Source organism: Eumetopias jubatus, unplaced genomic scaffold (genome assembly GCF_037043125.1).
Source record: "Eumetopias jubatus isolate StellerSeaLion01/CBP00866 unplaced genomic scaffold, mEumJub1_p1.0 scaffold_8, whole genome shotgun sequence".
Classification (NCBI taxonomy): domain Eukaryota; kingdom Metazoa; phylum Chordata; class Mammalia; order Carnivora; family Otariidae; genus Eumetopias; species Eumetopias jubatus.
The window spans coordinates 97,561,407-97,576,523 of NW_028274814.1; the positions used below are offsets into that span (position 1 = coordinate 97,561,407).

Here is a 15,117-nt window from a genome sequence, read left to right on the forward strand (position 1 = left end):
AGTAAGGTCATTTCCGGGGCTGTCAAGTGTGCTTCTCTTAAAGACTCTTTCTTTGCCCAAGAAGCCACATCTATTCTTTTGTCCGTCTGGACGTGGATGTGGCACTTCCTCTTGACACAGGCGGTATCGTAACACAGGTTGAAAAGCGCAGTCACAGCACAGAGAGACTCGGCATTTTAAAAAGTCATTCTCTTTACAGAGTTCTCGGCATATTTGGAAATGCACGGCTCTTGTGTGTATTTAGTTCACTTCAGGCTTTAGTGAGCCAGGACTCAACCCAGCCAGGTGTGACTTCCGGTCTCTGGCACGTCCCGGGGGGGGGGCGGGGGGGAGCTGGAGGGGCACGTGGGCGGGGCCCCGCAGGCGAGAGCCACGCCCCAGTCTGCGCAGAGCTTCTGCCCGGCTCCACCCCATCCCGCGCTCTTCTCCTCCCGCCTTTCCCGGCCTGACTCTTGTGGGAGACAGGATGGATGGAAATAAACACAGCTGGGCTGACGCTTGTAAAACGATTGCCAGGGGTTTGTCCCTCTCTGGCTCTTTCTAGTCGCCAAACTATTTATTTCTTGATTGTTTGATTTAACAGAATCGCACCCTTTGTGATTCATTTGCTGTGAGTGTAAGTACACAGATAAACAGAGACTCTAAAACAAAACAGTCCCGAATGGGGACTAGCACATTTGAAAAGTGCAATCGCCAGCCCAGCAGGCTCATTCAGTTTGGGGGAGCTTGTGAGTATTCTACTCTGCTCCATCAGAGAGAGAGAGAAACCTCTCGTTCGACATGGAGTGGAGATGAGTCTAACCTCCTTTCATCATCAAAGCAGAGGAGAACATTTTTTGCCACCCTCCTCTCTCCCCACCCCAGATACCCCACGTCAACACGAAGCTCTCTGGGACCAAAATGCTGTGCACTCTAAGACGTTGAATAGATACATAATAAGGAATGGATGTGCCTTCTGAGCCGGCATCTCGCTTCTCAGGAGGTCTTGTTTCCTCTTGTGCTACGTGACTCCGCAGGAGTCGCTCTAGTTTTGTAAAGAAAAGGAAGGAGGTGGATGATCAGAGACAAGCAAAGGTAGGCTCGAGACTGCGAGTAGGACTGTTTGGCAGATCCTGGGTAGAGCTGATGCTGCCCATGCCCACCACTGGGCACACGGGGCCTTCCGGACTCCCAGGTACTTGTGATGAGTTAGCTTTTGTTTGAGCTGGAGGATTACTGACGCTGAGTCTTTCCTAGGAAGCATTTGCAATTCTTGCAACTTGCAGAAATATAACTGGCGTGGCTCCACCTCTCCACCTTCCCAGAAATTTCAGTTGACCTTAGCATTTCTCATTTCATGCGAGAAGAGGTATGATTTATGGATCCTGCTTGGTTTCAGAATGTAGTGAAAAGAAATACATTACTAACAGGAGTTGTGAGTGTCACATTACCTATTTTTAGATAGGCAATCTTAATTGGAAACATCACAAATAGAAGGTGGAAAAAGGATGAAAGGGAAAAGTTATGCTTTCTTCACAGGGAAGAAAACTGGGGGGTTGTAAGTTTTTATCTTTAATTCCATTTTTCTCATCAGTTTCTTTGGCCGATGATCACCTTGATGAATTGTGGGCTCTATTGTGAGGTGGGACCAAGCTTTAATTTTTCCCCTTCTCCACCTTTTTGAGAAGATGCATCTTAGAAGGCAAATATGTTTTCTCCCTGACTGAGCTAATTTTATCCCATTCCATTATCCTCCATTGATTTGCTTTCCCAGGTTTTGAATGAAACTGAGATATATGTGGCTGTTTGGGTACTTTGTGACTCCTGCATAAACACCAGTTGTTGATGCTTTAATTTCTCTGAAATGGAGCGGTAAATTGAAAAGTAGAACAAAACCAAATATTTGTTGTCCTGGGGTCATTTCCCAGATGACTGGAATGGTTTCTGAGGAAGGTCACATTAGGGTTTTCAAGAGTGCCTCTTCCATTGAATCTAAATATCTTTCTCTGCTCAAGAGACCACACCTGTCTCCCCCCTTTTTTTCAATCTACATAGCAACTTCCATTTGACATGGGTGATATCATCCTCCAGTTGAAAATGAGAGCACCAGAATTAAATGACTGGGTTTTAAAAAAGTTATTCTGCTCTCTACAGAATTCTCAGCGTATTTGAAATGCACAGTTCTTGGAAGTATTTAAAAGATGTCAGGCTTTATGGAAGAATCATTTTCGTGCCAAATGTTTCTCTTTACCTGAAGTTCAGCTCAGTGGCTGAAAGGAAGGGAGCCTGAGAATTGAAAGAAAGACAAAAGGGAAAATTGATTTGGAAAAGGTTTTCTCCTTGTCATTTTTTGAGCTTGGCGCGTTTTTTAGATGTGCGTGAATGCCTCAGTAGGATGTTGTCTGATTATAACATGGCTCCCACAGCTGGGGAAACATTAGCACAGTATGGCCTGGTGTTACTTACTGACAAGGACAGGGGTTGCACCAAATTCCACAGGGAATGAGGTATGATTATTTTACTTTAAAATGATTTCCATGAACATGAAGGATTGAAATTACTTTCTACAAGTCATGTCTGAGAGGTGAATGGATTCACACACAAGAGCACTGTTTTGTCATCTCCAGACCTATTCCCGGCCCTGCAGGGGTGGGATAAAATTGTATTCATTGCCGTACGCCTGGAGGAAGGGATCCATCTATACCGAGTAGCCAGTAGGTGCTAGGCATCCACCCAGGCACTTTACAGATGGCATCATTTGATCTCAGTGTTGTGTGGTTGTCTTATTTCCCTCAGTTTCAAGTGAGGAAGCAGAGGCCAAACTCAATGCTTCATACACATTAAGTACTCAGTACCTTGCACTGAGGTGTATTGGTTAAGAGCGGGGTCTCTACTATGGACTCTGAGAAACAAACTGAGGGTTCTAGAGGAGAGGGGGTGGGGGGATGAGTTAGCCCGGTGATGGGTATTAGAGAGGGCACGTATTGAATGGAGCACTGGGTGTTATATGCCAACAATGAATCATGGAACACTACATCAAAAACTAATGATGTAATGTATGGTGACTAACATAACATAATAAAATTAAAAAAAAAAAAAGAGCGGGGTCTCTAGAGCTAGCCTTCCATAATCTGAGTCCCAGCGGTGCCGCTCATTAGATGTTTGATCTTAGATTACTGTGTGTAAGCCTCAGTTTCCTTCACCATAAAATAGGGAGACTAACAGTAATTTAATCACTCTCTAAGGTGAGTGTTATATGACATTATCCAGGTGATGTGCTATTATAATATTATTGTTACAGGAAGATGAATGGGTGGATGCTATTATTGGTCAAGGCGCAAGACGTGTGGGATTAAATCTGGAGGCCTTGGAGCCCCCAGCCTGGGTCTCTCCATATCAGTGCCCTGAGATTGCTGGCTGCTGTTGAATTTCAGCTTGTTTCTGGATTGCATTCTTTTGAGTCCCATTTCCTTTTGTGTGTTGAACACGCACGTAGCGATGGATGTGAGACCCATTGTTATGGCTGTTCATAGTTAATTTCATGATAGTTTTTGCGGAAGAAAATCACTCCTCTAGAATGTGAAGAGGGCTTTCTGCAAGGTGAAAAAATGGTGGGAAGTCCTATCCTGGGGTGCACGGGACAAATAAAAACAAATAATTTCCAGGAGTTAAATTTTCACTCTCCCTGAGGCTCCCAAGGTGCAGTAGTTTATTTTCATTATGTCTCTTGCAAAGGAGCACAAATATTAACAATGTGAACAAAACAAACTAACATTTTTGTTTGCTACCATCCGAAAGTTCCTTAGGGCCCATAGACTCATTTGCGAAAATTCATGTGTGCAAAACTCATTTGCAAAAGCAAATAAAATATGTGATCACAAATGCTCTTTACCTGACTGGCCTAGGGGACTAGCTGAAAATGAGTTTGTGCCTTTACGTCTACTTCTATGGTGTAACGTACATGTCTCGGGCTGCCCGGTCTCCTTACCAAATGAATCCTCATCGAGCCATTTTATTTATGTCAGACCAACTCGATGGTTTGAAATCTGGATATAACTCAGACAGCTGTTATGTCATTGTACTGATTTGTGAGTTTCCTTTTTGAAAAATTGCTTTCAATCATCATGCCCTGTAGCTTTGGAAACATCTCTGCGAGTTCATTCCTTAAGAAGTCCAGCAAAGGAAACATCTCTTCGTTTAGCTAAGTTTGGCTTTTATGTCCCTATGGGTTTGAATATGCTGCTTTCGAAATTTCCTCATGAAAACTGTGGCTACAAGTATAGGATATGCCTAGGAAGGCTGAGTTAAGAAAATTAGAAAAAAAGAAACCCTTACATATAAAGTATGTAGTACGTGGGGATAATTGGAATCTACCAGGAAACTTACTAAAATCTCAGTCTTTGGACTTGTTTTTTCCATAGCAATTAAAATATGAGGCAGGGATGAAGTAAGACAAATGCATATCTGCTAGCCTTTGTGATACACAACTATAATTCTTCTCAACCTTTACATTTGTGGCTTGTTTCAGCCAGATTGATTTACTTATTCAACAAATAATATTTGTTATGTATTCTAGACTCTGCTCTGGGTAGGAGGGATATAAAAATGAAAGAGCAAACAATCCCCTGTCTTCAAGGAGCATATGTTGTAATGGGGGAATAGATTTAGCAGATTAATATTTTGGATATGTTACTCCCCCCTTCACCCCTATGCCGCCCGCCCACCCCCACCCCCAGCCCTGCCCCGGGTAGTATTGACACTATTTCATCATAAAGTTATTGAGTGTCCTTTATGGTCTGAATCCTGAAGTGTAACTTTATCAAATGCAGGAGGCTTAGACTTTCTCATTGACTTCTGGGAAATCAGTAGAAAAAATGGCATTTGCTTTCTGGTTAAACTTTAATGGAATCCATTGACTCCACTTAGGATTTTTTTTTCCCTGGCTTGTGGCAACATATTTTCTGGTCTCGGAGGCACAAGCCATCTTCCTGTTCAACTCCCATTGATCCTACAGCTCTCTGCTCAAGACACCTGGCTGCAGGTGATACTATTTTGTGAAGGTGGGACCAACTGGCACAGTACGAGGTGACATTATGGTCACCAGCTACATGAGATCACAAATACTGATTGAAATTTCTGTACACCAGTGTGTGACCTCAGTTGTGAGAAGTGTAACAAATGCTTTGTGACAATCGATAGTAAGTTTTGTGAATGATGAATGTTTCTTTTCAAGAAATTACACTGGGGGGAGGGCTCCTGGGTAGCTCCAATTGGTTAAGCATCTGCCTTCAGCTCAGGTCACGATCTTGGGGTCCTGGGATCGAGCCCTGCACCGGGCTCCCCGCTCAGCGGGGAGTCTGCTTCCTCTCTCCCTCTGCCGCTCCCCTCTGCTCATGCGGTCTCTGTCTCTCAAACAAATAAAATCTTGAAAAAATTACATTGGATCGAAATAAAGATTCTTCTTAGAATAATGTCAGTCTCCTCTTCCATAGTCTTATATGTTTTCTTGGATGGGAAAGAAAGAGGCTGAATTACAGATAGCTCCCTGAAAATTATGCAGAATTCAGGGTATGCTCCTTGAGGAGGCAGCACATGCATGTGTCATAAGTCAAGAAGGAACAAAGATAGAGACCTCCTGCCTTCATGTTTCTATACTCTTTCTCCAAAGGCCCTGTCCAAAACCTTAGAGGAGCTGCTAATTGCTAATGAGTTGCAAAGTTGATGGGGTTTTACACTTCATCTCTTCTCATTTCACTTCTGCAAACTCCCAGGTGGAAGTGTCAATCAAGAGAGAAGGGTCTAAGGTAGGGAAGGAAGATGAGGCAAAGATGAGAGGGACAGTCTATTCCAGGCAGATAAACAGCTTTTGAATAAGTGAGGCATCTCCTGGCCCGAGGAACATGTAATGAAATCAAATAAAAAATGAGTTCATTCCTAACTGCTTCTATCAGATTCACCCATCTCCTTAACCGATTCTCTGTTTACCTTCTGCTCCATTTGGTTCTTGCCACTGAGGAGATCCAACTGTTTTCAAAGAACACAATCGCCTTGTGTTGCAGCCAGTCTTGCCATCTTGATGGAAATACTGTCAATTGTAGCCTGTTACATCTTCCTCCACTGAATAAGTGAAGTGCTTCCCAACGCTGGAGTTCCTCTAATGAAAACGCAAGCAAAGAAACTGCATCTCACCTTTGGAATTCTAGACAGCAAGGGCTCCAGGAGACAGCCAGAGTGTACCACTATAATCAAATGTTTTCCAATCCCCCAAATTAAAAAAAAAAAAAGTATAAGAAAAGTCCAGCCTTAGTGGTTGGACCTGCTGGAGGAGAAGATCAAAGAAACCATTAAATAAAACAAAAAAGCCTTGTTGCTTATTCATCTGGCTAGAGGAAGAACTCTCACAATTTCAGCCTCAGTGGGGTATGTGTCTCTGGATTTCCGTATCCAAAACATATTTGTTAAACAACTTGAACAAGCTTGGGACTTACCTACAAAATCTATAAATATACTTTTGCCTCTGCACTTTTTATTTTGTCCCGTCTGTGGGGACCAAGCAGGTTTTCTAGGATCATACCCCTGCCTTGAGGAAGAGTGGCATTTTACCTCACAGGCAGAAAGATGCCTCCCACAGCCTTCGGTATTTCCAAAGAAAGTTCTTCATCATCTCTGAGTAACCTATTGCTCCAGGGATTTTTCTCATCATCAAGCCTCGATTCCGTGGTGACCGCTGTTGTGCTTTTCCCAGTTCTGTCTTCACTGAGCGTTGGTTTCCTGTTGTGTTTCTAAAGAGTTAGTTTACCATTCTTTGGCAAGAGGGCTGAATCTGCAGTGAGTAGAAGCTCCTGAGAGTCGCATCTGTTTTTCTCCAGTGATTTAGGGATCTGTGAATAATAATTTTGGGGGTTATTGAGAATTCCGGGATCCCAACTAATTCCATGCAAATGGAGGAGACTCCCTAAAGGTCTAATTATAGTATTTACATGACATTAGTTTGTTGAGAAGTTTCATCTTGTTGGGGTTTATTCCAGCGGTCAAATGGTTTTATTTTCCCCACTCGCTGCTTTCCACTGTACTGTGTTGAATTCTCCTTTCCTGCTGGGAAGCAAGTTCCTTAGCAACATCTAATTTGCTATCATTTTCAATTATTAGTATAGTCTCATTTGGGGATTTAAGGCCTAGTCCCCATTCATTTAAAAAAAAAGATTAATCTCAAATTTGATTCAAAGTGTATCCTCCTTCCCCCTCTGTTATTTGGAGGGAGTGTGCATGTGTGCACCTTTCCTTCTCTCTTCTAGGACCTCACTCCCCTGAGTGCTGGGGGGCGGGGGGAGGCGGCTGAGACCTTTTTACAAGGTTGTTAGAAAATCAGTGGTGGGCAGACTGCAGGCCACACTCACCGTGGCTTAGACAGATTCTTTCTGATGGGGTGGCCTCTGTTGAAATGGTCTCTGCAGAGTGTTATGTATAGATTCTTGGGCCAGCCCCCCTCCCTCCACCTCCATCCCTGCAGACATGTGCCCTGCAGGCCTTGGCAGTGGTCATGCCACCGACCCCTTCTCTAGGTTGTGCATGCTAGAGCTTGGGAACCCCTCACAAAACAGGAGTGATGGGATCCCCTTTGCCTCCTGAGAGTTAGGCAGAACTAGATGGGACGAGACTTCTCCATTTTCCTCCCAGGCACATCACATCGGATTTCACAGAAATCTCTAGAGCCCACTGGGCATCTGGCTCCATGTTCATGTGAACCTCAAATGTCAGAGGATGCACGTCAAAGGTCCCCTCTTCTCTCTCATAGAGCACTATGCTCCTAGCTTCCAGATACCCTCATGTCTCTCTACTGGTGGCCACACCAGGGGGGTCCTGGGGTCCTGCCGCTCAGCCAGGGTCCAGCTGGGAAACGTGATGCCAGGCCCCACTTCTCCTGGGCAGTCCTCCTAAAATGTCATGGCATAGCCTACTCTCCTCACTGGGGGAAGGGGAAAGAACCTGTCCTCTCCCTCAAACACTGGCTTTCCCATAATCCTGTGCCTCTCTTATTTCCTGTTAGACTGGTGGGTGAGGTTTGGGGGTGGGTTGGGAAGGGTGGTAGGACAGAATTTTTTTTTTAAAGGTTTTATTTTGAAGTAATCTCTACACCCAGTGTGGGGCTTGAATTTACAACCCCGAGAACAAGAGTCACATGTTCCAGCGAGGTGCCTCTGAGAGAACTTTTTAGTGGTAGGGCCATTTCTGCTGCCTCTTTTTTTTTTTTTTTTTTAAGGTTTATTTATTTATTTGAGAGAGAGAGAGAGCACACATGCCTGAGCAGGGGGAAAGGCATAGGGGCATGGAGAGAGAGAATCCTCAAGCAGACTCCCCGCTGAGCATGGAGACCGACGCAGAGCTCGATCTCACGACCCAGGAGATCATGGCCTAGCCTGAAACCAAGAGTTGGCTGCTTAACTGACTGAGCCACCCAGGTGCCTCTCTGCTGCCTCTTAATAAGCTGGCTAGCTCTAGTTGCTGGGGGCTTTCTCTAGAATGTGAAGTACTTAAGAGACTTTAATTTTGGGCCAGAGCAGAGTTTTAGGATGCTGAACTATGACACCTATTTCATATACATTAAAACGTGTACCCACACATAGATATAAAATGATTATGGGTATATTTCCTAGGCCCTAAAAAGATCAGGACACCCTCCTGTCATTCTTCTCATATACAATTCACACAAAAAAACCTTAATCCATGACAAGGGCAAAGAAGGGCAATGCATTCTGTTTTTCCCATGACTATAATTTTTATTTTTCCATATGTCAAATTTCAAAGTTTTAAAAACATACATGCATTCCTAGTGCCCCAAACACTATCTCTGGTCTTACTGAGAGGAATTAATAAGTGAATCAGTATGCAAGTACTTTATGTGATCTACAGATACATGCAAGTACTATGATTACATGTGATTGTATATGCGATTTTCTATGTATAAATATGCATGCCTACAAGCCTTATTTCAGTTTGGTATATGAAAATAAGTTGGTTTCTGGAATACATTTTTTATTTCATTGGTATATACCAATCAAGTAAGACTACAGCTAGTCTTGAGCCAGACTGACTGGGTTTTAAGCCTGGCCCCATGATTTTAGGCACATACCTTAATTTCCCTGAGCCTCAATTTCCTCATGTGTAAATGGGGATAATAATAGTGTTTACCTCACGGAATTGTTGTGAGAATCAAGTGGATTAATTCATAAAAAAAAAAAACCAACCACTTAATTAACTTAGAAAAGTGCCTGGCCCATAGTGACCTCTGAAAGATGGGTTTTTATTATATAATTTTATTAGCTACAGAGACAAGTAGGAAATTTCTTATTTTTTCTTGGATCTTGGTATTTTGGCTATTAATCATAGAAATAAAATGGATAAAATTAGCATTTACTTTGTGATGAAGTTGACTTTTAAACATTTGCCTTAAAGAGTGACCTGGGGCTAGGGACTAGAGTGGAATGAGAAAGCTTGAGATGACCAGAGACAGACGTATCTGCCATCAGGGTAGCAATCCTACATGCACCAGTGGAGAACTCAGAGAGTAGGCTACTGAGCCCCCCAGGCAGGGCGGTCAAGTGGAAACAAATGGAAATGTATGTGACCATCTATAGTCCCAGGACTAATGCTGGAAATTCGTTATTAAGTAACAGATCCGTAAAGCTCTTTGTTCCCATTCTAGCTCACACTTGCTTTTCTTCTATTGCTTGCTGTTGGCTATATTCAGCTCCCCTTTGAAATGCGGAAGGTTTGCAGATTCCTATGGAAGGGAAAAGTTTTACCTAACGATTCTTCTCAAATGGCTTCTCAATATTTCTTTTACTGTTTCAGTCTCATCGCCTTCCTACCTCGTGCTTGTGCCCAGCTCTTATTAGCTTTGTTGGCTTACCTGACTCAAATTGATTTCGTTGAATTTTCTGGAACTGGAGGCAGACCGTTTATATATGTATTTCCTTGCATCCTTTCTATTTTTATCTTTCCATTTCAAGCTTTCGTTCTAAACTTATCACAGATGCTAAGCCTTAGCAGTCTTGATCTTCTCAGCAAATATTTGCCAGGTTGTAATTTTTTATTTGTTATCAACAGCCAAATTTAAACAAGGCTAATCTCTAATTAGGTTTGCGTGAGCCCCAGTCTTGGTACTTAGAGAAAGCAAATGCTAATTGCTGGTTCTTTCTTAAGTGTGTTCTTCCCTTGTCCCTCATGCACCTCAGTTCATTTTTTTCAAATAAAATTAATTTGGGGCAGTAGGAACCACATTTGGATCTAAAGTTTAAAACAGAAAGTATTTTGGCAAGAACACCCTGAAGTATAGAGCTGGTTGGGGGATGGGGGATCTGTGTATTAACTTCATCTTGTTATTGTCCTCTTTCCCTTCTTTACTGCCTCGGTGGGGGAGGGGCGGGGGCGCAGGCGTGGGGTGGGGGGGGCGGGGTACTCCTGGTGGTCCCAGCTTGTTGAAGGGGTCCTGCAGCTGCTGCACCCTGAGTGGCAGCTGCTGCCCGAGCTTGGGTTCTGTAGATGGCAGAGGTAGCATTCCTAGTTTTATGTGTGTATATTTGGACTTCCATATGTTGTATGTATATATGTGCTGACGGCAGGGGCAGAACTTCTGACGGGTGGTCAGGGTAGGCAGTGGGGAGGGGGCAGTGCTGCAGGTGGCTGTTGAGGATGTCTTGATAGGTTTTTCAAAACCCTAATTTCACTTTTAAAATAGGTATCTTAATCGGAGGCTAAATTCGGATTCTCGTCTGTCAAAGAATAGCTTGCAAAAGCACATGTCCGTGCTGCCCTCCTTCTGCTGGTTCCTGGCTGCTTCTGGAGCTGTTTCCTGCTCATGGCTGCTGGCTGTTGTTACAGCACTTCCTCTGTCACCTTTCTCTCTGGGATCTGGCAGATCTCACCTGGCCCACGAGGCTTAGCCTCCTCCAGGAAGCTCTCCGTGCCCGTTCCAGTCCTGAGCCACCTCTCACTATTCTGACCTAGACGTCAGCACACTACTGCTTGTAGGTCAACCCTAGCCATCTGTCTGTTTTTGTAATGAAAGTTTGATTAGGATACAACGATGTTCATTTGTTTACATGTCATCTCTGGCTCTCTTTGAGATACAATGGCAAAACTGAACGGTTGTGACAGAGACCGTGTGGCACACAAAAACTTAAAATATTTAATTTACTTTCTGAACCTTTGCAGAAAAAGTTTGCTGACCCCCCTCCTAAAGTGAGAAAGCTTAATGTATGAACCTCCCAGCATGATGTGTAATGAATGCCCCTATTGTGCACTGTGCAGATCTCTCACTTTAGAATTCAGTATAGTTTTAAAAATTTATGTTATTTTTTTTAAAGATTTTATTTATTTATTTGACAGAGAGAGAGAGACAGCACAAGCAGGGGGAGCAGCAGGCAGAGGGAGGGGGAGAAGCAGGTTCCCCACTGAGCAAGGAGCCTGATGCAGAGCTTGACCTGAGCTGAAGGCAGACACTTAACTGAGCCACTGAGGTGCCCCCCATTTTTTAAAAAAGATTTTATTTTTATATAATCTCCATACCCAATGTGGGGCTCAAACTCACAACCCTGAGATCAAGAGTCACATGCTCTGACTGAGCCAGCCAGGCGCCCCAAGAATTCAGTATAGGTTTTTTTTTTTTTTTTAGTAGTTCCCAGACATTTTACTCACTGAAAACAACAACAAAAATCTCAAAATTACACTTGGAAATTGGGGTGGTTTCCCCACAAGGGACAAAGAGAACCCACAGGCAATTTCATTTTCTAGAGACAACATCCATTTATTGCCATCCTTAGGGGATTGCAGAAAAGGCTTCCAGAGCATAGCTTTGTACCTAAACCAGTTTCTTTCAACCAAGAATTCTTAATCGTTACTGATCTCAGTGTAAGAACATAAATGTTATCAAATTTCCATAACGATGTGTGAAGATGTAACTTAAATCATTTATATGGAAGTCCAAATATACACACAAAATTAAAAGGTTAGCATTTATTTAAAAAAATAATTCTTCCTGGGATCCTTTAAGACACTCAGGTGCCCCACTTTACAGGAGCTTGACTAATGGTAGGTGTGAGGTGAGAAGATATTTAACCCCGTTCCAGAGCTAGAGTCGTTCACTGGTCTTCTCTCCTGCCTAGCGGTCAGCCCATTCCCAGGGTGGAGTACACAGAGGAAGAGACGAAGACGTGGGGCGTCGTGTTCCGAGAGCTCTCCAAGCTCTATCCCACTCATGCTTGCCGGGAGTATTTGAAAAACTTCCCTCTGCTGACTAAATACTGTGGCTATAGGGAGGACAACGTGCCTCAACTTGAAGACGTCTCCGTGTTTCTGAAAGGTAAGGCTTCACACAGGCTGTCTCTTGCCCTCCTAGCCAACATCCTTGCTTGCCTCCCAAGGACACACGGGGGGCAGCAATGGCCCATTCTACAAGAAAGGAAAAGCTCTCTTGGATTTAAAGAGAGGAGCACTGAGCCATCAACTCCCCCGGGCCACCTGCGGGAAGCAGAGCAGGGACTGTGGGCAGGGAGAGGGACCCAGCCGTTCACACCACTCAGGGGCTTGGGGGGTCTCTCGTGGTTGGCTGTTCTAGGTGTTAAACCCCAAAGGATATTTGCAAGTTCAGCTTTGAGCTCTTTCTGGTCCAGGAACTACTCTGTGCGGGCTACGTGGGGATGGAATGACCTCAAAGGTGACATTTTATTTGCTTCGTTAAAAATTACGTATCGCATGAAGAAATATCATGGATAATGCTGAGCACTAGTGACTTTCCTTTGGGGGAAACCAGTCAATTAATCAAAGAAATATTTTTATATATACGTTATGTGACGGGGCTATATTCATGGCTGATATAGTATGGAACAAGATGAGACAGAATGTCAGCTCAAGTTCATGTCCTTGTGTGGTCACTCTCCTCACTGGCTCTCCTGGGACAGCAACTGGGGAAGTTTGTAGGGGTGGCGGGAGGAAGCCAGGTTTTACGGGGGCCCCACTCCCTCCTCTGAGCTTCCCCGGGGTTGCGTCCCCGGTTCTCCGTTCTTTTCTCTCCCCCTGTCTCAAGCGCACAGTTGTAAAAGTAAAAGCCTTGCTGCTTTCTTCTTTCTTGGAACTCCCTTCCTCGCCTGCCTACCCTCTTTCTATCGGTGACACTTTATTCTCTAGACTCCTCAGGCCCACCTATAAGGACCCCCCTCTGAATTCCTCCCCACCCTCCCCACTATGTAATCAATCTTTGTATTAATTTCCTATTGCTGCTATAAGACAACACCACAAATTTAGTGACTTAAATAAGACGAATGTATTACCTTACTGTGCTGGAGATGGGAGGTCTTGGCCGGGCTGCACTCTTTCTGGAGGCTTCTGTTTCTTTGCCTTTTTCAGCTTCTGGAGTCTACCTGCATTCCTTGGCTCCTGGCCTTTTCCTTACATGGCTCCAACCTCTTGCTTCCTTGGTCACATCTCCGTCTCTGACTCTGACCCTCCTGTGGTCCTTTTATCAGGACTCTTGTAATTATCTCAGATCCACCTGAGTCATCTGGGGTAATCGCTCCACCTGAAAATCCTGGAAAACCCGTTTTGCCGCATAGACACAGGTTCAGGGCGTGAGGCCGTGGGCATCTCTGGAGGCTATGACTCAGCTTGCTGCAGCCTCCACCAATGGCCACTTCTAGCTTTGCTACCCATCGTGAGCCTACCCACTGCCTGCACCCAAACTGAGGTCCCCATCTTACAACCTTGATGCCCGTATTTTCTCCCCTCCACTCTCTTGCCCTCTCTTTCCAGATGAAACTTCCTAAAGCATCATTTCCTTCCAGGCATCTCCGCTGAGAAGCTCTTAGTGGCTCCCCTTTGATTTGACTGGGGTTGGACTTTTTTTTTTGGTAAAGGCCAGATAGTGAATATTTCCGTTTTTGTGGGCAAAATGGAGGCTCCTCTGTTAGTACTTAGATAACTGTTTAAGTGTGACCATTAAAAAAAAGTAAAAATTATTCTTAGCACGTAGGGTGTACAGGACAAGCTGGACTTGGACTACGGGCCATGGTTTGCTGATCTCTGGTTTATATGCTCCAGTTCTGAACTGCTCAGCCTCAATTCAAAGCCCACACCTGGCTTTCCGAGATTGTGTAGAGTGATGACTGCGCCATACAAACCCTCCGTTCTACCTGTGGGCTCTCCACACCTTTGCTTAGGTTTTGTCCCTTGCTAGAAAAATCCTCTCTCCTCCACCTATCAAATTCTACCTGTTCTTTAAGACTCAGAGCAAGTCCCGCCTCCTGTCTGAACCCTGATCCTAACTGTCACCAGGACCTTTCCTCTCGGAGTTCATCCTGGATCACGTGTGTATCAGGGGAGAGGTAGGCGTGGTCTGAGAGCAGGTACACAGAGAACCACGCCCAGCACGATGGGAGAGCCCCGTGTGTGAACGTCATCCATGATATTTGTTACTACGGGGAAAAAGACTGAGATCCACTAATCAGTATCACTTAATTAGTGCTTAATTACATAATGCCTTATGTTGTTGTTTAACTGGATTATGTTCGCCCTAAAGGCCTTGCCTCTGGCATGTCCCTCTTTGTTTCTCACACTTATGTGCATATTATAGATTTACCATGAGCTTGATTGCTCATATATGGGAATTGCTTTTTACTGCGTTGTTTCCCAAACCCCAGTAATTAGAATACCATCCCATAATTTTTGCCACATCTGTCGCCCAACTTAATATTTTTATGAGAGGCCGTATGGTATAGCATGGATTCTGGCTGCAGAATGCCTGGACTGAATCCCCACTCTGCCAGTTCTTGGCTGTGTGACCTTCAGATGAGTTCTCTTAACCTCTCTGTGCCTCAGTTTCTTCTCTGCAAGGTGGAGATAGTCATTTTATCTACCTCACAAGGTAGTTGGGAAGGGGAAACTAATTGATACTGATATACCTAGAAGCCCTAAAGTTATTTCTTTAAGAAAAAATTTATTTCTTTTTTAAATTTTTTATTTTTTTAAAGCTTTTATTTATTTATTTGACAGAGAGAGAGAGAGAGCACAAGCAAGGGGGCGGCAGGCAGAGGAGAGGAGGAGCAGACTCCAGCTGAGCCGGGGGCCTGATGGGGGTCTGGATCA

At 44.2% G+C, this 15,117-nt stretch overlaps 1 protein-coding gene across 1 annotated transcript in view; it reads left to right on the forward strand.

Annotated features, from left to right (window-relative positions):
• TPH2 (tryptophan hydroxylase 2) overlaps positions 1–15,117 on the forward strand; it is an 88,813-nt gene that overhangs the window by 18,527 nt on the left and 55,169 nt on the right. The window contains 1 exon segment of the mRNA XM_088025641.1: positions 12,144–12,340. Within this exon segment, the coding sequence (XP_087881767.1) occupies positions 12,144–12,340 (197 nt within the window).